Below are 27,481 nucleotides of genomic sequence, written 5' to 3' on the forward strand. Positions count from 1 at the left end.
AACAAGATGTTTTAAAAAGCACAGATGTTTAAAATGTGAAAAAGAAAAAAATAAAAATGTGTACAACAACCGTTTTTTTTAAATACGAATGGAACATTAAGTATAGCAACAACAAAAATTGTAGGGGGGGGGGGCGCTGTTGTTTATTTGCTCTCCGAGGGGGGGCTGACTCTCCCACACTTTGAAAACCCCTGTCTTAGGCGAATCCTCAACATCTCCTGGCAGGAACGAGTTCCCAACACTGAGGTCCTGGACACAGCAGGTCTCCTTAGCAAGGCGTCTTCGATGGCTTGGCCACATCCATCAAATGGAGGACGGCTGCATCCCCAAAGACCTTCTCTACGGCGCTTTGGCTGAGGGATCTCGCCCTGCTGGCAGACCGCAGCTCAGGTACAAGGATGTGTGTAAGCGCAACCTGAAGCTCGCTGGTATCAACATCCAAAGCTGGGAGTCCCTCGCAGATGACTGAAGTCGTTGGCGGAGTGCTGTCATGAAAGCAGTGAAGAGTGGTGATGAAAGACACACCCACCAGATGGAGGTGAAAAGAGCGACAAGGAAACAGACAACAAAGCCAGCAGCAACCTACAGATTTCATCTGCAACTAGTGTGGCAAGGATTGCCACGCCAGAATAGGGCTCCTCAGCCACTCCAGACGCTGCTTACAAACCAGAAACTGACCTTCCATGGCGCTATCCATGGTCTCTCGAGACCAAAGGCTGCCTAAGGATAAGGAACAATATTGCATGCTATCAAACCAAGTGAATGAAACCCGTTAGAAGGGAATAGAACACGTTTTTATTCCATGGAAAAAGTGTCCTGTATGGATAATAATTCCTGATATTTCACTCCGATGTCACTCCCAGTGTTTTCCTGCTGACTAGACGCACATTGGCAAAATGGTGAACTGGTTCAAAATTAAAAATATTGTGATTAACTTTGTGTGTGTGTCCATATAATATCAAGAACATTACACAGTGGCACAAAGATATTAAGTTTATCTTCTAGTGTTGGAAAATATGCTCACCACTCAAAAATAAACCTCATAACTTCGTGTAACTGTGTAATATCCTCTGTACATTATTGGCCAATGCACTGAATGATTGACTGTTTTAAGTGAAGAGTCTCCACAAGGGGGCACTCTAGATGTGGAGGCCCTGGGGTTGGAGGCAGTTGTTTTCCCATCGTGCTTTGCATGGGAAGAATGTGTCTCCCTTCACTGGTGGTGCCAATTAATGTAGTGGTTTTAAAAGTTTCTCCAGAAGAATGTTGTGAGTGCTAAAGGTACGGAATCTGAGTTTTCTACATGGATTAATTTAGATGTTAAGGAAAGTGACTTTATTTTTTAAGCTTAGCGTATTTTATTATTCTTGCATGCCTTCTGGTTGCATCAGAATACTGTAAATGTGTGCCATTAAAAAATATTTATTCACTTTCATTCTGACTGTATTCTGTACATCTAATTGTCCTAACTGTATATATGGCAGTGAGACAAGCACATTATAGTAACATGGTGAAAGAACTATTGAGGGAATTTGCAGTTTTTAATACCTGTTTGTTTCGAGACATGTTTTGTAATATTAAAACAGGTTTGAATGATGACAATCATGATGTATCGGTTCAGGGACAGAAATATTTTGAGCTTTGGTATTGGGCTGGTTTTGTTTCTGGGTTTTGCCCCAATGATGTCTTTTGACCTGAGATATTTTTGAAAGTTGTGATGTTTTCTAATGTTTTCTGTCTTTTGGGCTGAGCTGCATTGATTTGATTTTTGCTAGTTTGCTCGTTTTCAAACTGCTAGTTTTCATGAATAACGAGGCAGCACTTGTCTGAGAGCTTGACCAACCTGCTTGTTTTGACTATGTCTTATGAAAGACCCTAAATGATCAGGACTCTATATGTGCGCTACTGTACAATAGTTTGGAATTGCCTCTCAAATATTGTTCAGTTATGTCCAATCCAAAATGTTGCTAATCCAGACCTACAATGGGGCTAAAGTGAGACTCGCATTACAATCAGCGTTTCATATAATTTGAAGAAAGTTGTAAAATGGAGAAGTGTACTAATAAACAATCACTCTATATTAAGTCTTCTACAAAGACATGACCTCAGCTGATAGTGAAAGTTTCTCCCGTGACAGAACCTGGTCTTCCCAGGCAGTCTCCTGTTCCAGTACTAACCAGGTCCTTATAAGGTACATTGGGCGGTGCCAATCTCCTTTTCTATAGCCCTCGGCCTCTCGCCTATTACAATGGGGGTAGGTCCTCTGGTAACCACGAGAGTTTGACTCCCTACTCACATCTGTATTATGTATTATATACAGATGGCGGCAGGTAACATTTTGATAATTGTCTTTGGTATGACCCAACCAGGGCAGCACGGTGGTGTAGTGGTTAGCGCTGTTGCCTCACAGCAAGAAAGTCCGGGTTCGAGCCCCGTGGCCGGCGAGGGCCTTTCTGTGTGGAATTTGCATGTTCTCCCCGTGTCCACGTGGGTTTCCTCCGGGTGCTCCGGTTTCCCCCACAGTCCAAAGACATGCAGGTTAGGTTAACTGGTGACTCTAAATTGAGCATAGGTGTGAATGTGAGTGTGAATGGTTGTCTGTGTCTATGTGTCAGCCCTGTGATGACCTGGCGACTTGTCCAGGGTGAACCCCGCCTTTCGCCCGTAGTCAGCTGGGATAGGCTCCAGCTTGCCTGCGACCCTGTAGAACAGGATAAAGCGGCTACAGATAATGAGATGAGATGACCCAACCGCGAGTAGAACTCCCCATCTCCCAGTCAAGAGGTGGACACGCTAACCACTCAGCCAACTCACAGTTTCAGCCTATAATACTCTACTTAATCGTTTTATATTGTCCTAAACTTCCAAAATTAGTGGATTCACCAATCTTGGAAACGTGGGCCAAAGTGAAATCACTCTTAAATTCCTTCCTGAAATGATTCCCTTTATCATGTACCATGTGCTCTTCCAATGAAGTGAACAGGCTGCTTTATATATGGTACACCTCATGAAAAATCATTGATACATTCATCTTCAGTAAGAACTTTATCCTGGACAGGGAGCCTATCCTCAGAACAATGGGTGTAAGACTGGAATACACTCTGCCACTCTGTTATTGGTCACAGCACACATTTCTACCTCGGGGCAACTTAATATCACCAATCCACCTAATGACAGTTTTTTGGGAAATAGATGGAAACCAGTGGAAACACATATGGACATGGGGGTGACCATCTGGACGGTTCTCCAGGAAATCTGAAGTCACCAGCTAAAAAAAGTAGTAGGCATCGCTGGAATTTGTGGTGGCAAAAACATGCTATGCTGGGGGGGTCTGGGGGCATGCATTCTGGTGGCTTCTGGTGCACTCTCGGCTAATAAATTACTATTTCCTTGTAAAATACTTGCAAAATCTATATGAAATTTCCCTCTAGATGTGTGTGTGCTTGGCTTTCTCAGTTTCCCTCTGTAGTACGCTGCCTGGCTCTGTAACATACAGCGCCCTCCACAATTATTGGCACCCCTGGTTAAGATGTGTTAAAAGCCTTAAAATAAATTCAATTTTTATTGCAGAAGCATAATCTCACACTGAAAATTGTAGAAAAATGTAACCTTTTATTCAAGTGAATTAAAAAATAATAATAATAAATCCCTGACTAAGAAATAATTATCTCATCTCATTATCTCTAGCCGCTTTATTTTTCATAAAATCACCTGTTCCACAATTATTGGCACCCATAACAATTCCTAGAAAATAAATGTAATTGAAGCATTTCTGTAATTTCTACTGGAGTTTATAAAGTTGATCAGAGTATCTAAGAACCTTTAATTAGTAATTCATCACATCCTGTTTCCCTGGGGTATAAATATGATGCGACACAGAGGCCTATTTCTCTTATCCACTCTTCAACATGGGAAAGACAAGAGAACACACCATTCAAGTAGGCAGATGTGTGTCGACCTTCATAAGTCAGGCAATGGCTACAAGAAAATAGCCGCTCGCCTACACCGGCCCATATCTACAGTCAGAGGAATCATCAAGAAGTTTAAAACAACTGGAACAGCGGCAAACAAGCCTGGACGAGGATGCAAGTTTATCTTGCCACCACATACAGTGAGGAGGATGGTAAGAGAAGTAAAAAGTTCTCCAAAGCTCACTGTTAGAGAATTGCATCAAAGAGTAGCATCTTGGGGTCACAAAGTCTCCATAACAACCATCAGGCGCTATCTACATGCCAACAAGCTGTTTGGGAGGCATGCACGGAAAAAGACTTTTCTCACTTACAAGCATAAACGTAAATGTCTGAAGTTCACTAAGCAGTACTTGGACTTCAACTGGGACCGTGTGCTTTGGTCAGATGAGACCAAGATAGAGCTTTTTGGCAACACTCTAATACATCACAGAAGATGAGTATGCGGAAAAGCACCTCATGCCCACTGTGAAGTAGGCCTATGGGGGAGGATCGGTGATGCTGTGGGCCTGTTTCTCTTCCAAAGGCCCCAGGAACCTTGTTAGGGTGCATCGCATCATGAACTCTTTGAAATACCAGGACATTTTAAATCAAAATCTGGTGGCCTCTGCCCGAAAGCTGAAGATGGGTCATCACTGGGTCTTTCAGCAAGATAATGACCCTAAACATGTGGCCAAATCTACACAAAAATGGTTCACCAGACACAAAATCAAGCTCCTCCCATGGCCATCTCAGTCCCCAGACCTCAACCCAATTGAAAACCTGTGGGGTGAGCTGAAGAGGAGAGTGCGTAGGAGAGGACCCAGGACTCTGGATGATTTAGAGAGATTGTGCAAAGAGGAATGGTCGAATATCCCCTTCTCTGTATTCTCCCATCTTGTGAAATGTTATAGGAGAAGATTAAGTGCTGTCTTGTTGACAAAAGGGAGTTGTGCAAAGTATTAACATCAGGGGTGCCAATAATAGTGGCACACATGATTTCATGTAAAAGAATTATTTCTTAATGTGGGATTTTTTTTCCCACTGAATAAATGCACTTGAATTAAAGGTTGGATTTTTCTCTTTCTTTGCATTGTTGTCCTATATTATTTTTAAAAAATGAATTTATTAGAAGCCTAAGAACATCTTAACAAGTCAAGTCAACTTTATTGTCAAATATGCTATACATGCTCGACATACAGCACAAGGGGTGCCAATAATTGTGGAGGGTGCTGTAACTACATGGTGAGCTTATTTGGTGCATGTGTAAATTACATTATGACAATACATTATAAAATATTTTGTGAAAACCAAGTGAAATCTTCTGCAACAACCAACTGTGCCTTTACCATCATCTGCTAAGTCGTCTGCTCCAGCGTGCTCACATGGTCCAGCTCAGCCAATCAGAGCGCGAGAATCGATCAACAAATATGGCGTTGCTTCTGGTCATGCTAGACCCGAATCGAAGACAATTTTGTGGTGAAATAATTGGATTTGCAGCAAATTATTGGCAGCAGAGATGATATAAATCACTTGAACATTGAAAGGTAAGTTTTTATTTTTTTTCTGGGATCGAGTAGCCGGCACAGACCGTCTGTGTAGGTGGAGAAAACCACTGGTCATCGACGCTTGTGGACATCTCTGACAGTATGGACAAAACTCTGGCGAGTCAGTAACCCAAGCTCAGGGTTGAACAGGGAGCCTGGAGCTGTTTAAATTAGCAACAAAAAAGTGAAGCTCTAAAGTGTTTTAGGTCACTTGTGCACTCACCTTATGGTTCCCCCAGAGCCGAGCGAGTCCATTTGGGTCCACCACTCTGAAGGTCATGGAGTCCTGATCCTCCCACCGAATGTAGGCTTCATATCTGGTGTCCAACAACAGTTGGTAGACGTAATCCCATAATAGCCTGCAATCTGGAGTGGTGGAGAATGTAGAGACATGAGCCATTGTATAATTATTCTGAAATAAAAGATACATTGTGACTTAAAGGGCATATTCTGGACTAATTTCGTTTTTTTTTTTATAGGAAAGTATGTCCCTTTACACACTCATCCAGAAGGGTAATTTTGCACAAGGCCATCTGTCTACAGCAGAAAAAAATAAAATAAAAAATGCATCTGGAAAAATCCCAAGGGAGTCTGGAGCCAGAATTGTGACGTTATCTGCGGAAGTGCCAGCAGGCTGCGCGAGCTTGCGCGGTTTCAGTGCACAGCCTGTGTAGACCAAGCGCTCCCATTTCTCTCTCATTGTCTGTTTTTTTGGAAAACGATGAGTACTAATCCCATCATGATTGGTGTTGCTACACCCTCCTACTGTACAATACATCTGTTAACCATTTTAATAATTACACGATAACGTTGAAGAAATTTGCAGAAAACCACCAAGTCGTTTTCTCATAAACCAACCAGCGCTGACGTAGGATTCAGAGGGAGGAGTCCTCTAGATGATGTCACGAAAATCAATGTTTGCCGGGAAATCCAAATGGCAAGTTTTTTCAGAGGCGGATCAATTCGCCTCAAATGGCTTGATTTCAACTGATTTTTTCTGGTATTGCGCAAGGTGAAAAAAAATTGCAGAGAATGCAGAATGTTACAGATATTTGACCAAAGTTTAAAATAAAATAGGCGAATTACATTGATCTTGCTCCTGAATTTACCTGTGATATGCCCTTTAAAGTAATGATGGATTGTGGTTTCTCTTTACTTAGTCGAGCGGTTCTTGACATAATACAGTGACTTTGAAGATGATTGAGTCGATCAGATTTAAAATCCAAAACTATGTCTTATAAACTGATGATAAGAAGCATGCCATGCTATGAGACAGAACTAAAAGAAAAGGGATGAACACTTGATTATCTTCAATAAATTGTACTAAAAACTGTCTTCTGTATTCACTTTTCGGTTCTAGCACAAGTCTTTCTCTTTTATGACTTGATGCACTGCTTGGTAGAAAACACTACCTTTACTTTTAGAAAATACTACCCTTCGAGCTTTTTTTTTTTCTAAAGGTTGTTATTTCCAGGGTGGTTGTGAGGTTTTGCCCTCTCAGCCTATAAAATTCCCCAATGGCTCAGCGCAAAATATAGCCTCTGACAACCAAGTCCAACTCCTGGCCTTCACGTGGCAAAACTGTTTGGTACCAACAGGAGAAGGGGTGAAAGGCGGGTCACTGGAGCCTTAAAACCAGTTGTTGCTGTTGCTCTTCTTGGTTTTGATTGCATCCACAGTCTCCTTGTGTGCACTTTCCTTTCATCTTTTGGTTTGCTTGTTTTGGCCCCCCAGTGGGTCGCAACCTTTAGAACCCAGCTCCCTAGATGCTGTGAGTTCTAGGTTGGCATTAGGAAGGGCATCCAGCTGTAAAACCTTGCCTCATTAAAATCATGGTAATAATCTGTAGAAGTGTTGGTAACGGTAGGGCAGGTTTCAGAGGTGGGCACCGCCAGATCGTCATAAAGTGACCACGTCAAATGTTTCAGGTATCAACGCTGAATGTTGTTACTATGAGAGGCAGAGGTTGTGAGGTGGTTGAGACTATTTCTATAATTAATTAATTTATTTATTTATTACTCTTAGTAAACATGGCTACCGGCTGCATAGTTTACCAAACATTAGCTAGCTTGTTAGCTTCACTGGAGGAATAACTTATGCATTTTAGCTAATTTATTGGCCCTGGGTTTCACTTACACATTATACTAGTTTACCTAAGATGAACTAGCTTATTAGTTCACTTGTCTTGCTTAACTACAATGTTGTTGGATATCATATTGTGTAATTATAACCAGTACAAAGCAAGGCTTGTAATCCAGCCACTGGAGCTGCATAAGCGTACTCTTGGTGCCGGTCCCAACCCCGGATAAATTGGAGAGGGTTGCATCAGGAAGGGCATCCGGCGTAAAACTGTGCCAAATCTAACATGCAGAATGAAAAGAGAAATACCATACCGGATCGATCAGGGCCCGGGTTAAAAACAACCACCTCTGGTACTGTTGGTCAACAGGGTGCCAGTGGAAAGTGTGCGACTGTTGCACCAAAATGGAGAAGAAGAAAGAGAGGGGGGAGGCGTGTTAGGAGAGAGCGTGAAAGATGGAAGGGACGGAGCTTAGAATTGAGGGTAGGAACACTGAATGTGGGAACATTGACTGGCAGAGCGAGAGAGTTAGCAGGTATGATGGAAAGAAGGAAATTGGACATTTTGTGTGTGCAGGAGACGAGGTGGAAAGGAAGCAAGGCCAAGAACATTGGAGATGGATGCAAGTTGTTTTATTATGGAGTGGATGGAAAGAGAAATGGTGTTGGTATTGTTTTGAGGGGAGAGTTGGTCAACAGTGTGATTGATGTGAAGAGGATGTCAGATAGAGTGATAGGCATGAAGTTGGGAATTCAAGGAGTGGTAGTCAATGTTGTGTATGCGTACGCCCCACAGGTTGTATGTGAGAATGAAGAGAAAGAGTCTTTCTGGGAAAAGATGGATGAAGTGGTAGAAAGTATACCGAGGGAGGAGCACGTGCTGATAGGAGCAGATTTCAACGGACATGTTGGCGAGGGAAACAGAGGAGATGAGGACGTGATGGGCAGATATGGTGTAAGAGAGAGAAATGTGGAAGGGCAAATGGTGGTTGATTTTTCAAAGAGGGTGAATTTGGCAATAGTCAATACATACTGTACTTCTAGAAGAAAGAGCAGCACAGGGTGACGTTTAAGAGTGGAGGAAGATCTACACAGGTGGCCTACATACTCTGCAGAAGGGGTAACCTGAAGGAGATTGGAGACTGTAAAGTGATGGCAGGGGAGAGTGTAGCTAGACAACATCGAGTGGTCGTGTGCAGGATGAGCTTGAAAGTGAAAAAGAGGAAGCGTGAAATAGTGGAGCCGAAGATTAAGTGGTGGAAACTAAAAGAGGTTGATCATCAGAAGGAGTTTAGGGAAGAAATGAGACGAGCATTGAGTGGTCATGGAAGTCTGCCAGAAGATTGGAATACTACTGCTGTATTAGTAAGAGAGGCAGCAAGGAAGGTGCTAGGGTGGTCATCAGGAAGGAGGAAGGAAGACAAGGAGACATGGTGGTGGAACAAAGAAGTGCAGGAAACTATAAAAGAGAAGAGGCGAGCAAAGAAGAATTGGGACGATCAGAGAGACGAGGAAAGCAGGCGGTTATACAGAGAGACGAGACAGAAGGCAAAAAGAGCGGTAGTGAAGGCGAAAGTAGATGCATACCAGGAGTTGTATGAAAGACTGGAGACCAAAGAAGGAGAGAAAGACCTGCACAGACTAGCTCGGCAGAGAAACAGGGAAGTGAGGGATGTACAGCAGGTAAGAGTGATCTCATCTCATTATCTCTAGCCGTTTTATCCTGTTCTACAGGGTTGCAGGCAAGCTGGAGCCTATCCCAGCTGACTATGGGCGAAAGGCGGGGTACACCCTGGACAAGTCGCCAGGTCATCACAGGGCTGACACATAGACACAGACAACCATTCACACTCACATTCACACCTACGCTCAATTTAGAGTCACCAGTTAACCTAACCTGCATGTCTTTGGACTGTGGGGGAAACCGGAGCACCCGGAGGAAACCCACGCGGACACGGGGAGAACATGCAAACTCCACACAGAAAGGCCCTCGCCGGCCACGGGGCTCGAACCCGACCTTCTTGCTGTGAGGCGACAGCGCTAACTACTACACCACCGTGCCACCCCGGTTAGAGTGATGAAAGATGTAAATGGAAATGTGCTGACAAAGAGAGGGTATTAAGAAGGTGGAAAGAGTACTTTGAGGATTTATTAAATGAGGAGAATCCAAGAGAGAAAAGGTCAGATTCGTTGGAGACAGCAAATCAGGAAGCAGAGTTGGTTAGTAAGGATGAGGTGAGGGCAGCCATGAAAAGAATGAAGACTGGGAAAGCAGTCAGACCAGATGGTATCCCGATTGAGGCTTGGAGATGTTTGGGTGAGACGGCTGTGGAGTTCCTAACGAGATTGTTTAATAAGATCCTAGAGAATGAGAAAATGCCAAATCAATGGAGAAAGAGTGTGCTAGTCCCAATATACAAGAATAAGGGAGATGTACAGAGCTGCAGTAATTACAGAGGGATAACATTGATGAGCCACACCATGAAGCTATGGGAAAGGGTATTAGAGGTGAGATTGAGAAGAGAGGTAGCAATCTGTGAACAGCAGTACGGGTTTATGCCAAGGAAGATCACGTCGGATGCAATTTTTGCTTTAAGAATGTTAATGGAGAAGTACAGAGAAGGCCAGAGAAAGCTACATTGTGTGTTTGTAGACCTGGAGAAGGCATACGATAGAGTGCCGAGAGATGAGTTATGGTATTGTATGAGAAAGAGTGGAGTGAATGAGAAGTATATTAGAGTGGTGCAAGACACGTATGAGAACAGTGAAACAGCAGTGAGGTGTGCAGTTGGAACGACTGAATGGTCCAAGGTGAAGGTGGGACTCCATCAAGGATCTGCTTTGAGTCCTTTCTTGTTTGCCATAGTGATGGATAGCTTGACGGACGAAGTGAGGCAAGAGTCACCATGGAACATGATGTTTGTGGATGATATTGTGATATGTGGTGAAAGTAGAAAGGAGGTTGAGTTGGGTTTGGAGAGATGGAGGGATGCATTGGAACGAAGAGGAATGAAGGTGAGCAGGAGCAAAACAGAATACATGTGCATCAGTGAGAATGGGGATGAGAGTGTAGTGAAGATGCAAGGAGTAGATGTAAAGAAAGTTGGTGAATTCAAGTACCTGGGGTCAACTGTGCAGGAAAATGGGGGCTGCGATAGTGAGGTGAGAAAGAGAGTGCAGGCAGGGTGGAGCAGTTGGAGAAGGATTTCGGGAGTCATTTGTGATCGGAAAGTCCCAGCAAAAGTGAAAGGTAAGATGTATAAGACAGTAGTGAGACCAGCTGTGATGTATGGATTGGAGACCGTACCCTTAACGAAGAGACAGGAGGCAAAGTTGGAGGTGGCGGAGTTGAGGATGCTAAGGTTTGCGATGGGAGTGATGAGGTTGGACAGGATAAGGAACGAGCACATCAGAGGGACAGCACATGTGGAGAGCTTGGGAATTAATCTCAGAGAGATGAGACTGAGATGGTACGGGCACATCCTGAGAAGAGATGCAGAGCATGTTGGAAGGAGAATGTTGAGGATGGAGCTGCCAGGCAAACGAAAACGAGGAAGGCCAAAGAGGAGATACATGGATGTGGCGAGAGAGGACATGAAAGTGGAAGGTGTGATAGAGAAGGATGCGGAAGACAGGAAGCAATGGAGACGAAAGATCCGCTGTGGTGACCCCTAATCGGGAGCAGTCAAAAGAAGAAGAAGACGACAAAGCAAAGCTTGTGTTGATACCAGAGTTCTTATTGGCTGATCCAAATTAACTTGAGGAAATCATGATGTGCTAAGAAATATCTAGCACATAGTTTTAACTCCTCAGCCTTAGATAAACAGAGCTGTTAAAGAGTGCTGGAAGGAAGTGTTTTCCTACAGCTACCTGCAATTTTTCCGTTGGCTTCATTGGTTGGTGTTTTGATCCTGGATAATTCTGTTCTGTAGGACAGGTTGAGTGGTTCATCTGTACTGCACAAGACATGAGGATGAGCAGCCATGACTGGAGACAGCTGTGATTTCCCTTCTTCAGAAACAGAAATGCATGGAGTCTCTAAACAATTCAGAAAAGAAAAAAAAACACCTTGTGATTTGATGCACTGGAGTACAAAAAAAAAAACCTTGTCTAGATTATTTTTCAGATTAGATGTTGTTTATTAGCTCTATCAGTAAAGCACTGTGTAGGTTATTACCTTTGCCAACTGTGTTAGAGGAGGTTATGTTTTTGTCTCTGTTTGTCCATTTGTTTGTTCCCAATGTAACTCAAAAAGTCTCATTCTCATCTCATTATCTGTAGCCGCTTTATCCTTCTACAGGGTCGCAGGCAAGCTGGAGCCTATCCCAGCTGACTACGGGCGAAAGGCGGGGTTCACCCTGGACAAGTCGCCAGGTCATCACAGGGCTGACACATAGACACAGACAACCATTCACACTCACATTCACACCTACGCTCAATTTAGAGTCACCAGTTCACCTAACCTGCATGTCTTTGGACTGTGGGGGAAACCGGAGCACCCGGAGGAAACCCACGCGGACACGGGGAGAACATGCAAACTCCACACAGAAAGGCCCTCGCCGGCCCCGGGGCTCGAACCCAGGACCTTCTTGCTGTGAGGCGACAGCGCTAACCACTACACCACCGTGCCGCCCTAACTCAAAAAGTAGTGAACGAAATTTGATTAAATTTGGAGGAAAGGTGGGCCATGGGCCAAGGAACAATTGATTAAATTTGCATCAAAATCTAAATACGTGGCTTGGTGGAAGTATGCACTCTACCGAGTGTACTTCTAGTATTTTTGTATTCACATAACTGCCTCTTTGTTAAAGTATTCACTGGCACTCCAGAGTGTTACTCCAGCAGTTCAAATATGTTCAAGTTAACATAACACTGAAAAGCATATTCAAAGGGACAAACAGTAATATCAAACATATTTAGGATGTACAGCAGAAGATGAAATCGGTTTAATACATATATTTTAGTTTCTGACCTGTGTGGTGTGTTTGTGGAAGGCTCGAGTGCTGAACTTGTGAGTTTTGTTTCATTTCTTGACCCAGTGTTTTTAAGGTTCGAGAGTGTGGATTCACTGGACACACAGGCACAGATCTGTTAGTGGAGCTGCAAAGACCTGCAATGAGGAAACATGAAAGAGAATTAGTAACTGTTTTTATTCTATCCACATTCACTGGATATGCACTCTGACTGGCTACTCTACTACTAGGATATCAGCTCATATATTGTGAGTAGAGAAAAACAAAATGGTGGAGCGTGTTGCTGAATCAACTGAGGATGAAATAAAAACTTTACTTGAAAACAAAACCCCAAAAAATACAAAAAAAAGCAAGAAAATATGGAATAAAAGTATTTGATGGTAAAACTTTATCTTTTTCTATTTTTCAAGAATTATTATTATCACATTTTTCACAAATCGCTCCTGTCATTTCGCCGGTTTGTTTACATTCTAAGCGGAAATGATTTTGTCTGATGTTTTGTATAAAGTTTTGATTGATGGAATTTGCAAAAATAAAAATGTTATGTTTCTCAAAATCCAGTGAATGTGGACAGAATAAAACAGTTATTCCACTCAATCTCATCATACATGGATTATAGACAACTACATACGCTACATAAGCTACATACCTCGCTACATACCTACATAAGCTACATACCTCGTCGACTATCAGCTCATGTACAACTCAATTTTGTGGAATAACTGTTAAATAACCACAAAGATCTAAAAATCTAAGTTTGCTCCCAAAAATAACTAACACAACGCTGAGTCCTAAACAGCGTGTTACTGACTGAAAGCATTTGTTCCATTAATACTGTTAATCAGCTCATTATCATATTTGCATTAGTCATTGAGAGAGGAACACTTAACAGTGCATAAGCAAAAATTTTCACATGCATTTAAGTTTAATTTGAGGATTTCTCACAGAGATAAATACAGATCTGTCTAAGGGCAATAAAAAGCAAATGAGACAAATTTATCAGAGTTAAAAAGAGACAAGGTTTGCACTGTTATTCAGTATAACTGCAGTATTTAAAAGGAAAACAAACCTGAATAGAATTTACAAGATAATTCATTCCATTCTACTGAAGAACAATACAAGTTCAATAAATACAATTAAAGAAAAGTATTTTTGTGTCTAATTCAAGTATAACAAAAAAATGGCATATGTTCTGCTGTTTACTTATGTACTGTTTGTTTATCACATTTTATTTAGTTGTTTTATCAAAATACAATCCCAAATCAGAAAAAGTTAGAACAGTGTGTTGAAATTGAAATTAAAAGTGAAGAAAATGATTTGTAAATGATCTTTGACCTGTATTGCACTCAAAACAAAAATTTCATGTTTTACCTCATGGATTTTATTGGATTTTTTTTTTTTCAAAATGAACAGATTTCAATTTTGATTCTTGCAACACATTTCAGAAAAAATTAGGACAGTAAATAATTTCCCACTTTATAATGTTTATAATGTTCCCGTTCCTTCTCCCGCCACGTAAAAGATGTTGATGGACTGAAGACTCCAAGTGATGAAGTGTTTCAGGTGTTATTTTTCAAGATTCAAGATTTTATTTGTCATATACACAATAACAGACACAGCGGTTTATTATTGAGTAATGAAATTCTTATTTTGCAACTGCCCGACCAAACTACGCTTACCAATATAAAAAGAAATATATATATATATATATATATATATATATATATATATATATATATATATATGAAATATAAAATATAAAGTGCATATGGAATGCAAAATATAAAGGTAGAGTGAAAAAAGAAAACATTTAAAAAAAAAAGGAGAGGCAAACAAACAATGTGCAAACATAGAGGTAGATATACTGTGCAATGTCTTGTGCAAAATTGCTAATATAATCCGTGGCTCAAAGCCTGATAGAAATATAGAGGTAGATGGTGATTATAATCCGTGATTCAAAAGCCTGACGGCCTGGGGGTAAAAACTGTTTGTCAGTCTAGTAGTCCTTGCTTTCACACTCCTGTAGCGTCTGCCAGATGGTAGGAGCGTGAATAGTCTGTGTTGTGGGTGTGGTTGGTCCCTGATGATGCTCTGTGCCCTTTTTGTGACCCGGGTGTTGTAAATGTCCTGTAGTGGGGGGAGGACAGCTCCACAGATGAACTGTGCCATTTTAATGACACGCTGGAGAGCCTTTCTGTCCTGAGTTGTGCAGTTCCCGTACCACACAGTGATGGAATTTGTCAGGACGCTCTCCACTGTGCACCTGTAGAAGTTGCTGAGGAGTTTGGTGGACAGTCCAAATTTCCTCAGCTTCCTCAGGAAGAACAGTCTCTGTTGAGCCTTCTTGATGGTCTGCTGTGTGTTGTGTGACCAGGTGAGATCCTCACTGATGCGAGTTCCGAGGAATTTAAATGTTTTCACCCTCTCCACCTGTGTCCCGTCGATGTGCAGCGAGGCGTGCTGGTCTCTCCTCCTCTTCCTCGGGTCAATAATCATCTCCTTGGTCTTCTCAGCATTCAAGGAGAGGTTATTTTCCTGGCACCAAGAGACCAGCTGAGCCACCTCCTCCCTGTAGGCTCTCTCATCTCCGCCGGTGATCAGCCCAATGACAGTGGTGTCATCAGCAAACTTGATGATGGAAGTGTTACTCTGGGTGGGGGTGCAGTCGCAGGTGAAGAGGGTGTACAGGAGTGGACTGAGCACACAGCCTTGGGGGGTCCCTGTGCTCACTGTCTTGGTGCTGGATATTCTGGTAATTTTTGTCCCGTTCTTCCTGTAAACAGGTCTTAAGGTGTGGAACAGCTCAGGGTCGTCACTGTCATATTTTTCATTATACTGATTTTATACCAAATCATGATTACAGTCACCTGTTGACATCATCACCTGTTTCAAATCGTATCGTTATTTAACTGTTTTACCTCATTACTTGCCCTAAATTGCCCCCATGCCAACTTTTTTGGAACGTGTTACTGAAATGCAGGAACGGACGGATGTTCACAAACGAAGTGAAACTGACCAGATAAAACATGAAATATCTCTGGGTCGTTCTGTCTACAGTGAAATACAAGGCAAAGTACATTTAGAAATCACTGCTTTCTTTTTTTTATAATGCATTTTCCACACCATCCCAACTTTTTTCTGATTTCTGGTTGTAGTATAACTGAAAATACACAATGTATACCTGTTAATTTATTTACTTACTTTTTTCTTTGTTTGTATGAATTATATTTTTTTAATGAAAGAAAAGTAATTTTCAATGTTCTTTTATTGTAGTAGTATACTTAAAAAGTAGCATATTTATTTTTTTATTTATCTGCCTCCTTACAGTTTTTGTGTTACACAGAATGAGTTTGAAAAAATATTAAATATGATTTTTCTTAGTGATTTTACCCAAATAGTAAAACTACAACTGTGAAATGTGATCATTTGTTTGTTTGCTTGTTTACTGAAAGTTTTTTCTTTGTTTTTTTAATCACATTTTTAAAATTGAAATAATAGAACTTTTTAATTCAGCTATTTTAAAAAGTAATAAAATTACTTTTATTGTTTTTGATTATGAGAGAGGGAGACACGGTGGTGTAGTGGTTAGCACTGTCAGCTCACAGCAAGAAGGTCCTGGGTTCGAGCCCCGGGGCCGGCGAGGGCCTTTCTGTGCGGAGTTTGCATGTTCTCCCCGTGTCCGCGTGGGTTTCCTCCGGGTGCTCCGGTTTCCCCCACAGTCCAAAGACATGCAGGTTAGGTTAACTGGTGACTCTAAATTGAGCGTAGGTGTGAATGTGAGTGTGAATGGTTGTCTGTGTCTATGTGTCAGCCCTGTGATGACCTGGCGACTTGTCCAGGGTGAACCCCGCCTTTCACCCGTAGTCAGCTGGGATAGGATCCAGCTCGCCTGCGACCCTGTAGAACAGGATAAAGCGGCTACAGATAATGAGATGAGATGAGATTATGAGAGATTACACCCATCGGTCTGTCTGTCTATCAAATGATATTAACTGAGTCTCTGTTCATCGAGGCAGACTGACATTCTCATCTCATCTCATTATCTGTAGCCGCTTTATCCTGTTCTACAGGGTCGCAGGCGAGCTGGATCCTATCCCAGCTGACTACGGGCGAAAGGCGGGGTTCACCCTGGACAAGTCGCCAGGTCATCACAGGGCTGACACATAGACACAGACAACCATTCACACTCACATTCACACCTACGCTCAATTTAGAGTCACCAGTTAACCTAACCTGCATGTCTTTGGACTGTGGGGGAAACCGGAGCACCCGGAGGAAACCCACGCGGACACGGGGAGAACATGCAAACTCCACACAGAAAGGCCCTCGCCGGCCACGGGGCTCGAACCCGGACCTTCTTGCTGTGAGGCGACAGCGCTAACCACTACACCACCGTGCCGCCCGGACTGACATTATTCTGGAAATAAAATTCTAAAAAATAAGATAATTTTATCATAAACACCTCAATGTTTAGTATAAATACCTGAAATTAAAATGAATCCTTATCTGTCTGTCTGCCCATCTGCAACCGTTTCTGACTTTTGGACTCGATTGTGTGTGACATTAATGAGGATTATTTAGTTAAATGTTTGTGAGTGTATTGGCTCTGATGCTGCTGCAGAGTTTCATTTGATTCACTGCAGAGTGGAAAGACATTCAGGCTCATTTTCAGCACAACAAAAGTCCTGTTTTGTTGAAGGCAACCACACCTTCTGATACACTCCAGTTATTTGACTCCACCTGTATCTAAAAATGCACTGGAGAATAAAAGCAGACATTTTATCAGGTTACATTTCAGTTGTTCACTTGCATAGAAGGAAGAGGCAGATAATTTATTTATTTTCTGGAGAACAAGTGCTGCAGGTCGGTGCAGGTTTTCATCTCCATTCTGGCATCGGTCCAACAAGGAAATTAAAAAAAAAAAGCAAACCAAAACAAACAGGAGCAGTCGAGGCAGTCTGTACCTGTGTGAACCTCTCCAACAGTGAAGCTTTATGGAAGTAAAATATGGAAACGTGTTTCCGTCTGAATGAAAGAAACCATTTTAGTAGGAGTTGAGGATTTCATACACATCATGAATAATTATTAAATGAAAATCTGTAGTTCAGATAAAAGGGGGATATGAGGCATAACACACTACTGAATATGCTGTTATTGGATAATAATTAGGAGCACTGCCTGGGCTCAGGATGCATCACAGCACTGTGATGGTGATTATTTTGCTAAAACAGCACGGTGGTGTAGTGGTTAGCGCTGTCGCCTCACAGCAAGAAGGTCCGGGTTCGAGCCCCGTGGCCGGCGAGGGCCTTTCTGTGCGGAGTTTGCATGTTCTCCCCGTGTCCGCGTGGGTTTCCTCCGGGTGCTCCGATTTCCCCCACAGTCCAAAGACATGCAGGTTAGGATAATATGGAACGGCCTTGGGCTGAGGTGCCCTTGAGCGAGGTACTGAATTCCCAACTGCTCCCCGGGCGCTGTTAGCATGGCTGCCCACTGCTCTGGGTGTGTGTGTGTGTTCACTACTTCAGATGGATTAAATGCAGAGAGGAAATTTCAGAAGCGTGTGATGAATAAAGTTGTGCTTTCTTCTTCTTTTTTCTTTCATCTTGCATGTAAACAAAAAAATTATTGTGAGAAAATAATGTATTTGATATATAGTGTAGTGTGCAAACAAGTTGCATTGCTGCATAATCTACATCTCTTTTCTGTTTTTTGTTTGTTTTTAGATATATTAGGGGGAAAAAACAAAAACTGACTTGTTGCATCAGATAGAGAATAAGTAAGAAATTGCACAGAATAAGTAAGGCATGACACGCTCCAGACCGTGCTCTTTGCAAAAATACTGCATGCCGGAGGGGTCTGATGCGACATGACATGCAAGCGGAGTGTCGGTACAACCACCCATCCCCCAACCAAATTCAAATTTATTTATCAAATACACAATCATGGGCGGCACGGTGGTGTAGTGGTTAGCGCTGTCGCCTCACAGCAAGAAGGTCCTGGGTTCGAGCCCCGGGGCCGGCGAGGGCCTTTCTGTGTGGAGTTTGCATGTTCTCCCCGTGTCCGTGTGGGTTTCCTCCGGGTGCTCCGGTTTCCCCCACAGTCCAAAGACATGCAGGTTAGGTTAACTGGTGACTCTAAATTGAGCGTAGGTGTGAATGTGAGTGTGAATGGTTGTCTGTGTCTATGTGTCAGCCCTGTGATGACCTGGCGACTTGTCCAGGGTGAACCCCGCCTTTCACCCGTAGTCAGCTGGGATAGGCTCCAGCTCACCTGCGACCCTGTAGAAGGATAAAGCGGCTACAGATAATGAGATGAGATGAGAAATACACAATCATACAGAGTACAACATGCGGTGAAATGCTGATTGCAATACTCCGTAAGTCGTGAAGATAGTTGGGGGAGTAGTAAAAAAAAGAGAGGGAGTAAAACAGAGTGTAATAAATAGAATAAAAAAAGAATACACACACACACACACAAAATATTCTAGCCACATTCACTGGATATGAGCAATCGCGTGCTCTGATTGGCTAACCCTAGCTCATATACCGTGAGTTGAGAAAAACAAAATGGCGGCATGCATCAAGTCAGATATCTTGGTGGTGGTAATGCACCTTGAAGTTGGTTTGTTAATCACCAAAAAACCCGAAAGAAGAAGGAGTGTGTTGCTGAACCAACCAAAGATGAAATAAAAATTCTACTCAAAAGCAAAACTCCAAAAATACAAAAAAAAAAAAAAGGAATGAAAGTATTTGATGGTAAGAACATATCTTTTGTATTTTTCAAGGATTATTATTTTCACATTTTTCACAAATTGCTCCTGTCATTTCGCCGGTTTGTTTACATTCTAAGCGTAAATGATTTTGTTGTACGTTTTGTATCAAGTTTTATTTATCAAAATTGTAAAAAAAATAAAAATGCTCTGTTTCTCAAAATGCAGTGAATGTGGATAGAGTAAAAGAGTTATTCCACTCAATCTCATCGTACACAGATTATAGACAACTCGGTGCTACGCGCCTCGTTAGCTATCAGCTCACGTATGACTCGATTTCGTGCAATAACTAACTGCTTTATACACACACACACTGCATAATATACAATATGTTTCACTGAAAAGAAAAACTGAAATATATAGTGTCTTGCAAAAGTATTCACCCCCCGGTGTTTGTCCTGTTTTGTTGCATTACAAGCTGGAATTAAAATGGATTTTTGGACGGTTAGCACCATTTGATTTACACAACATGCCGACCACTTTAAAGGTGTACATTGTTGTTTTATTGTGACACAAACAATAATTCAGATGAAAAAACAGAAATCTGGAGTGTGCATAAGTATTCACCCTCTTTTGTAAGAAACCCCTAAATAAGAGCTGCTCCAACCAGTTCACTTCATAAGTCACATAATTAGTTGATTAAGATCCACCTGTGTGCAATCAAAGAGTCACATGATCTGTCACATGATGTCTGTATAAATCAACCTGTTCTGGAAGGACCCTGACTCTGCAACACTACTAAACAAGCAACATGAAAACCAAGGAGCCTCCAAACAGGTCAGAAACAAAGTTGTGGAGAAGTATAGATCAGGGTTGGGTTATAAAAAATATCCCAAATTTTGAAAATCCCACAGAGCTCCATTAAATCCATTATAGCAAAATGGAAAGAATATGGCACCACTACAAACCTGACCAGAGAAGGCCCCGCCCACCAAAACTCACAGACCGGGCAAGGAGGGCATTAATCAGAGATGCAACAAAGACACCAAAGAGAACACTGAAGGAGCTGCAGAGATCCACAGTGGAGATGGGAGGATCTGTCCATAGGACCACTTTAAGCTGTACACGCCACAGAGTGGGTGGGGCTTTATGGAAGAATGGCCAGAAAAAAGCTATTGCTTAAAAAATAATGTTTGGTGTTTGCCCAACAGCATGTGGCAGACTCCCCAAACACATGGAAGAAGACTCTCTGGTCAAATGAGACTAAAATTGATATTTTTGGCCATCATGGGAAATGCCATGTGTGGCACAAACCCATCTCCCTGAGAACACCATTCCTACAGTGAAGCATGGTGGTGGCAGCATCATGCTGTGGGGATGTTTTTTATCTGCAGGGACAGGAAAGCTGGTCAGGACTGAAGGAAAGATGGATGGCACTAAATACAGGGCAATTCTGGAGGAAAACCTGTTTGAGTCGGCCAGAGGTTTGAGACTGGGACGAAGTTTCACGTTCCAGCAGGACAACGACCCTAAACATACTGCTAAAACTACACTGGAGTTGTTTAAAGGGAAACATTTAAATGTCTTGGAATGGCCGAGTCAAAGCCCAGACCTCAATCCAATTGAGAATCTGTGGCATAACTTGAAGGCTGCTGTACACCAACGCAACCCATCTAACTTGAAGGAGTTGGAGCAGTTTTGCCTTGAGGAATGGGCAAAAATCCCAGTGGCTAGATGTGCTAAGCTAATAGAGACATACCCCAAGAAACTTGCAGCTGTAATTGCAGCAAAAGGTGGCTCTATAAAGTATTGACTTTGGGGGTGAATACTTATGCACATTCCAGATTTCTGTTTTTTTCATCTTAATTATTGTTTGTGTCACAATAAAAAAAGAATGTGCATCTTTAAAGCTGTAGGCATGTTGTGTAAATCAAATGGTGCTAACCCTCCAAAAAAATCCATTGATTCCAGCTTGTAATGTGACAAAACAGGACAAACACCAAGGGGGATGAATACTGTATATTGCACTGTATATTGCACTGTAAAGAAGTGAAGTTGGTACAATAGGAATAGAAATGTCCTGAAAAAATCACTTTGGTGAGATGGAATTGCATGCAGAGGTGTAAGAGATGGGGGGATGAGGGTGAAGTGGTGATGAGACCTAGTTATTGCCTGTTATTGTCCTGATTAAGAGCATGAATGGCCTGAGGGAAGAAGCTCCTCCTCATTCTCCACATGTTGGCCTTAAGCCAGTGAAAACGCTTCTCTGACCTCCACAGAGAGAAGAGTCCATGGTATGTGATTTTTGTATAAACAGCACATCCAGGACGGTGCTACTGCGCTAATCCTACAGCAGTTTACCAACAGGTCCAATGTTTAATCTGTTAGTGAATGACACAGCACACATTTTTAAGCTTTATATAATGTGATTTGATGTTATGGAACATCCGAGAAAACTGAAACAGAAAGTGTCACTGAGACTGAGAATACAGTCAAATTTGTGTCATAGTTCCTGTTACAGGATGGCAGTTACACAAGTATGAGATTACTAGATCTATTTCTAGACATTACTACTAATTTCAAGCTAAAATTTCCTTGCTAATTTTGCTGTTTTCCAGAAATAAGTGCTGAAAACTAGTAAAGTTGTCTGAACAAGAAAATTTAAAGCAGGAATTAAAATCAGTAAAAATGTCTAGAAATAGGTTTAATAATCTGATATTTGGTTTAACCTAATCTTATCAGAAGAAACATGACGTCAATTGGAGTATATTCATCCATCCATCCATCCATTATCTGTAGCCGCTTATCCTGTACAGGGCCGCAGGCGAGCTGGAGCCTATCCCAGCTGACTATGGGCGAGAGGTGGAGTTCACCCTGGACAAGTCACCATATCATCACAGGTGGAGTATATTCATCAGTAATACCTATCCTAAAGTTAAGATTGTTATCATGGACTTTTGTTATATCTGACTTGTGTAACTGAGCAGGGGTGAGTTTCCCAAAAGCATTGTAGCACAAAGGTCATCGTTAAACGGTAGTGCGAGCATCACAGTGAACACTCTCTCTCCTAGTTAAGATGCTCTTAATGTTAAGAGGCTTTTGGTAAACCCACCACAGATTTTTTGATCAAGGCATGACTCACTGCCGTGGACGTCATCATCTGATCTTTCTTCTCCAGCCCTCTTGTCTCAACTCGATCACAGAAAAGCTCCATGTTGTGGATATTACTCGCCTTTACAGACACACTGAATCCAATCCTTATGAGTGCTCGGACTTTTTTTGTAGCAGCCTGGGAAAACCCTTCACCAAATTTAAGAATAAAATAAAAAAAAATTCCTACTATATAATTCTGAAAAGGGGTGGCACGGTGGTGTAGTGGTTAGCACTGTCACTTCACAGCAAGAAGGTCCGGGTTCGAGTCCCGTGGCCGGCGAGGGCTTTTCTGTGCGGAGTTTGCATGTTCTCCCCGTGTCCGCGTGGGTTTCCTCCGGGTGCTCCGGTTTCCCCCACAGTCCAAAGACATGCAGGTTAGGTTAACTGGTGACTCTAAATTGAGCGTAGGTGTGAGTGTGAATGGTTGTCTGTGTCTATGTGTCAGCCCTGTGATGACCTGGCGACTTGTCCAGGGTGTACCCCGCCTTTCGCCCGTAGTCAGCTGGGATAGGATCCAGCTCGCCTGCGACCCTGTAGAACAGGATAAAGCGGATAGAGATGATATGAGATGAGCTTCAGTTCCAATCAAAAACACATGGAACCCCCCACAAAAAACTGGCTGTATAAAAGTAACTGCTGTTTTTCTTCTTTCATTTACATTTAATTTAACATCTAATAAATAAGATCTAAAAATAAACATCCATTAAAAGCCATACGGTACCTAGTTTGTCATGTGTGGGTGTGCACTGTCCAGCAGATTAGCCAAAACAAGCAAACTATGTACTTTTATTAGAAATACCAACAGTCTCTGCTGCTTCCTTCCAGCCTTTATTTTACTTCATGACTGTATAAGACGAAACCACAGCTTTATGATTTTCTGCTATTTTTGAGCGTCAAACAGTAAAAGGGAACTAACTGTAGGTGGGAACTAAAGCTGTGAGTGAGGAACCGAAGAAACATCCAACCACTGGCATGACAGGATTGGTCCGAGGAACCATTTGAGTCAGTAGTTTGGGTTGGTCACTTTACCATGGCATACCTAATCTGCAAGGAAGTAAGAAAGTCCCGATTCAGTTGTCTCTTTCCACTGGAGGTGAAATTGAAACTGTAAGAAACTTAACAGTTGCTAATAAGGAAGTGGTTACTGAGTAAACCCTTGCTTTGCTCTCCAAACAGCCTCAATTGTTTGTGGAATGGATTCCACAAAACATTGGAAATGTTCCTTTGAGATTCTGCTCCATGTTGAGTTGATTGCATTGCACAATTCTTGCAGATTTTCCCTATTCTACCAAATCCCAAAGGTGTTCTGTTGGATTACTGGTAACTGGGAAGGTCACTCAAGAGCAATTAACTCATTGTCATGTTCATGAAACTAGTTTGAGATGACTTTTGATTTGTGACATGGTGCATTATCATGCTGGAAGTACCCATTAGAAGATCTTAAATTGTGGCCATGATGGGGCACACATCAAAAAGTCAAAGTCCTTCTTGTGCCAGGACCTGGTCTTCCCAGGCAGTCTCCCGTCCCAGTCCTAACCAGGCCCTTAAAGCATATACGCAGAGCCATGGCCTCACTTTTTGTTTATAAATGCCTTGAGACATCAAGAATGGCACAGGAATAGTTTTAAGTGTTAACAATAAATCTAATATAGTAATTTTTACAATTAAAGTGATTTATATAGGTAGCGGTCTGAGTGAATGACCTTGACATCTGTGACGTCACAGCAGGAAGTCTATCCGTCTCATCGCCATTTCCGCTATACTAAAACACAGAGCTGACTGCAACTCCAATCCTCCATTTTGAGCTAATTTATCGCCATGCCATGTAGATGTGTTGCTGGCCGGTGCAGCAACATGACAGAAGGTGGATTTACGTTGCATTCACGGCCCAAGAATGTTCAAACTGCAAAGATTTGGACGCGTTTTGCGAGAAGATCACGGGCACATTGGGCGGCTACAAAGTGGTCTCTCCTCTGCTCTGCACATTTTACTGAAGACTCGTACGAGACCTCTGATCTGTTGAGGAGCGTTGGCTATAAACCCGTATTGAAAGAGGGTGCAGTACCAACAATTAAAGAAAAAGAAAACTACAAGAAAAGGAAAGTAAGTTCAGTTGCAGCCGTTCTCCCGGAGTGTGAGCCGAGGGTTGTTGCTAAAACCTGGGACGGCTCAGGCAGTGACCTCCCCACAGTTGTTGCTAAAACCGGTGACGTCCCGTCCCATCCTGGGTTTTAGTAATCGCCTGAGCTGAGGAGTAATGGTGGAGTGCTCAGTATGGAGAAAATAGAGAATGAGTGGACCAGCCGTCTGATTTCTCCGCTGGATGTGCTCGCCTCAGCAGCAATATCTTGCCCTTACGTGGAAGAAGCGAATGAACCAAGAATTGAACGAACAACTGAAAGTCAGATTGTTTCAAAAACAATCGGCCACAAGATCCGCCTTCAAGAAGCCAGAACACAGACGGGTAAGCGCCGACTCTCATTTGGATAAAAAAACAAAAACAGCACATGTTGTTTCCCTGCATTTAGATTAATCCATGTAACTTGTATTGTGTGTTTAAGTTAGCGGTATAAGATTATTTAATTTGCTTCAGAATGTGATTGTCTCAGTTCATCTGATTATTTAATGAGCCTTTTACATTTTATCAGTGAAAATGCATGCATGTACATGTATGTTGCATAAGTTATAACACCCATCCTGTTTTAATGAGAGTCAACCCACAATCAATGAAGTCAAATCAGTCTTAGTTGAGCGAGTCGGTAACGGGATTTCTTACTCTCACCATAAATTTTTATTTATATGACTTTGGTCTATAGCTGTAAAAGGCCTCGGCCTTAAAACCGGTTCCCGCTGTGACGTCACGCACTCAGGGCTGGCTGGCTCAGCGGGGCGGCTCGAATGCCAACTTTGCGGTTGATTTTAACTCTCAAAAATACATATATATATTTTTTTTTTATTCCCATTTATGCAGCATACAAGAGTCAAGGATGGAGATACTATCCACTCAGAAATTTATTTAAAAATAAAGGTTCTGCATATCTGCTTTAAGGCGCATTGGGAGACGCCGATCTCTGCTTCCATAGCCCTCAGCCTCTCACCTATACAACTAGGGTTACAGTGGGGGGGGGGTCCTCTGGTAACTGTGAGAGTTTGACTCCCCACTCACATCTGTATTGCAGCGTGCCTTGCCAGACAGCAGTAGGTACCATTTTTATGATGGGGTTTGGTATGACCTGACCGTGAGCAGAACTTTCAATGGGGTGCGTGTGGCCAGTAACAAAACTCAAATACACTGTGGCATTCAAGATGATGGACTGGTATTGACAGCCCAAAGTGCACTTGGAAAACATTCCCCACACCATTACACAACCCCCACCAGCCTGGACTGTTGACACAATCCAGGTTGGGTCCATGGATTCATGCTGCTGGTGGCAAGTTCTTACCCTACCATCTGTAAGCCTTAATAGAAACTGAGATTCATTAAACCAAGTTGTGTTTTCCATTCTTCAGCAGTCCAGGTTTGGTGATTCTGTGCCTGCCCACAGCAGCCTCGACTTCCTGTTTTTGGCTGATAGAAGTGGAACCTGATATGGTCATCTGCTGTTGAAGTGCATCCACCTCAAGGTTCAACATGTTATACATTCTGAGATGCTTTTCTACTCACTACAATCCCACCTGAGAGTGGGTTATCTAACTTACTGTACTCTTTCTATCAGCTTGAACCAGTTTGGTCATTCTCTCTCATCAACAAGGCATTTCTATCTGCAAAACTGTTGCTCACTGAATGTTTTTTTCGTTATTGCACCATTCTGAGTAAACTCTAGAGCAGGGGTGTCCAAACTGATCCATAAAGGGCCGTGTGGCTGCAGGTTTTCATTCCAGCCATGCAGCAGCACACCTGACTTGGCTCATTCAATCAACTGAACTGTCTTCACACAGTCAAATACTTGCAGCCACACCCACCCTTGATTAAAGGTTGGGTGTGTCAGTTGATTGAATGAGCCAAATCAGGGTGCTGCTGCATGGCTGGAATGAAAACCTGCAGCCACACGGCCCTTTATGGATTAGTTTGGACACCCCTGCTCTAGAGACTTTTGTGTATGAAAATCTGAGGAAATCAGCAGTTATAGAAATACTCAAACCAGTCCATCTGGCACCAACGATCATGCCATGGTCAAAAATACAGAGATCACGTCCATTCTGATGGTTGATGTGAACATTACCTGAAGCTGCTGGCTCATATCTGCATGATTTTATGCTTTGCACTGCGGTCACATTATTAGCTGATTAGAAAGTGCTCTCTGAGTGTTTTTTTTTTCTAAAAGTATGTCATAGTAAATATTATTGGCACAAAAAACATATCATTTTTGCTGGTTCGCAAGAATTCAGCCACATCTGACGAGTTTTCCCAGACCATTGCATATGCACTCAGCGGCCACTTTAATAGGAACGTGTTGTTGATTCTAAGATCCCTGTTCTTGGCTGCAGGAGTGGAACCCAGTGTGTTCTTCTGTTCTGCTGTTGCATGCTGAGATGCTTTTCTGCTCACCACGGTTGTAAAGAGTGATTATATGAGTTACTATATCCTTCCTGGCAAAAAAGCTCGAACCAATCTGTCCATTTCCCTCTGACCCTCTCTTATCAACAAGGCGTTTGTTTCCACCCACAGAACTGTCGCTCACTCACTCAGTGTTTTTTGTTTTCTGCACCATTCTGTGTAAACTCTAGAGACTGTTGTGTGTGAAAACCCCAGGAGATCAGCAGCTTCTGAAATACTCAAACCAGTCCATCTGGATCAAACCAACACCCAGACCACAGTGAGAGAAAGTCACACTGTGAGATCACAATGTTTCCCGTTCTGATGTTTGAACATTGTGAACATTAACTGAAGCTCCTGATTTGTATCTGTGGGATTTGATGCATCGAGGGATCGGCTGATTACAGAACTGCAGGTGGCTGGGTGTTCCTAATAAAGTGACCAGTGAGTGTATATCCAAACGCACATGGGCCTCATTTATCAGTCTTTTTGTAAAGTTGTGTGTAAATGTTTGTTCGTCAAATTGAAAAAAAAAA

The 27,481-nt window shown here is 42.4% G+C and overlaps 1 protein-coding gene across 2 annotated transcripts in view; it reads right to left on the reverse strand.

The window, feature by feature from the left end:
* etv7 (ETS variant transcription factor 7) overlaps positions 1 to 27,481 on the reverse strand; it is a 51,160-nt gene that overhangs the window by 16,171 nt on the left and 7,508 nt on the right. Inside the window, exons 5-7 of one of the 2 annotated variants that reach the window (XM_060938604.1) lie at positions 12,546 to 12,641; positions 11,444 to 11,611; positions 5,718 to 5,860 (exon numbers count right to left, since the gene is read on the reverse strand). In XM_060938604.1, the coding sequence (XP_060794587.1) occupies positions 5,718 to 5,860; positions 11,444 to 11,611; positions 12,546 to 12,641 (407 nt within the window). Of the gene's footprint in view, positions 1 to 5,717; positions 5,861 to 11,443; positions 11,612 to 12,545; positions 12,684 to 27,481 lie in introns of both variants that reach the window. The other variant, XM_060938603.1, reaches the window with a different exon arrangement.

This window comes from Neoarius graeffei, chromosome 13, assembly GCF_027579695.1.
Source record: "Neoarius graeffei isolate fNeoGra1 chromosome 13, fNeoGra1.pri, whole genome shotgun sequence".
NCBI classification, from domain to species: Eukaryota; Metazoa; Chordata; class Actinopteri; order Siluriformes; family Ariidae; genus Neoarius; species Neoarius graeffei.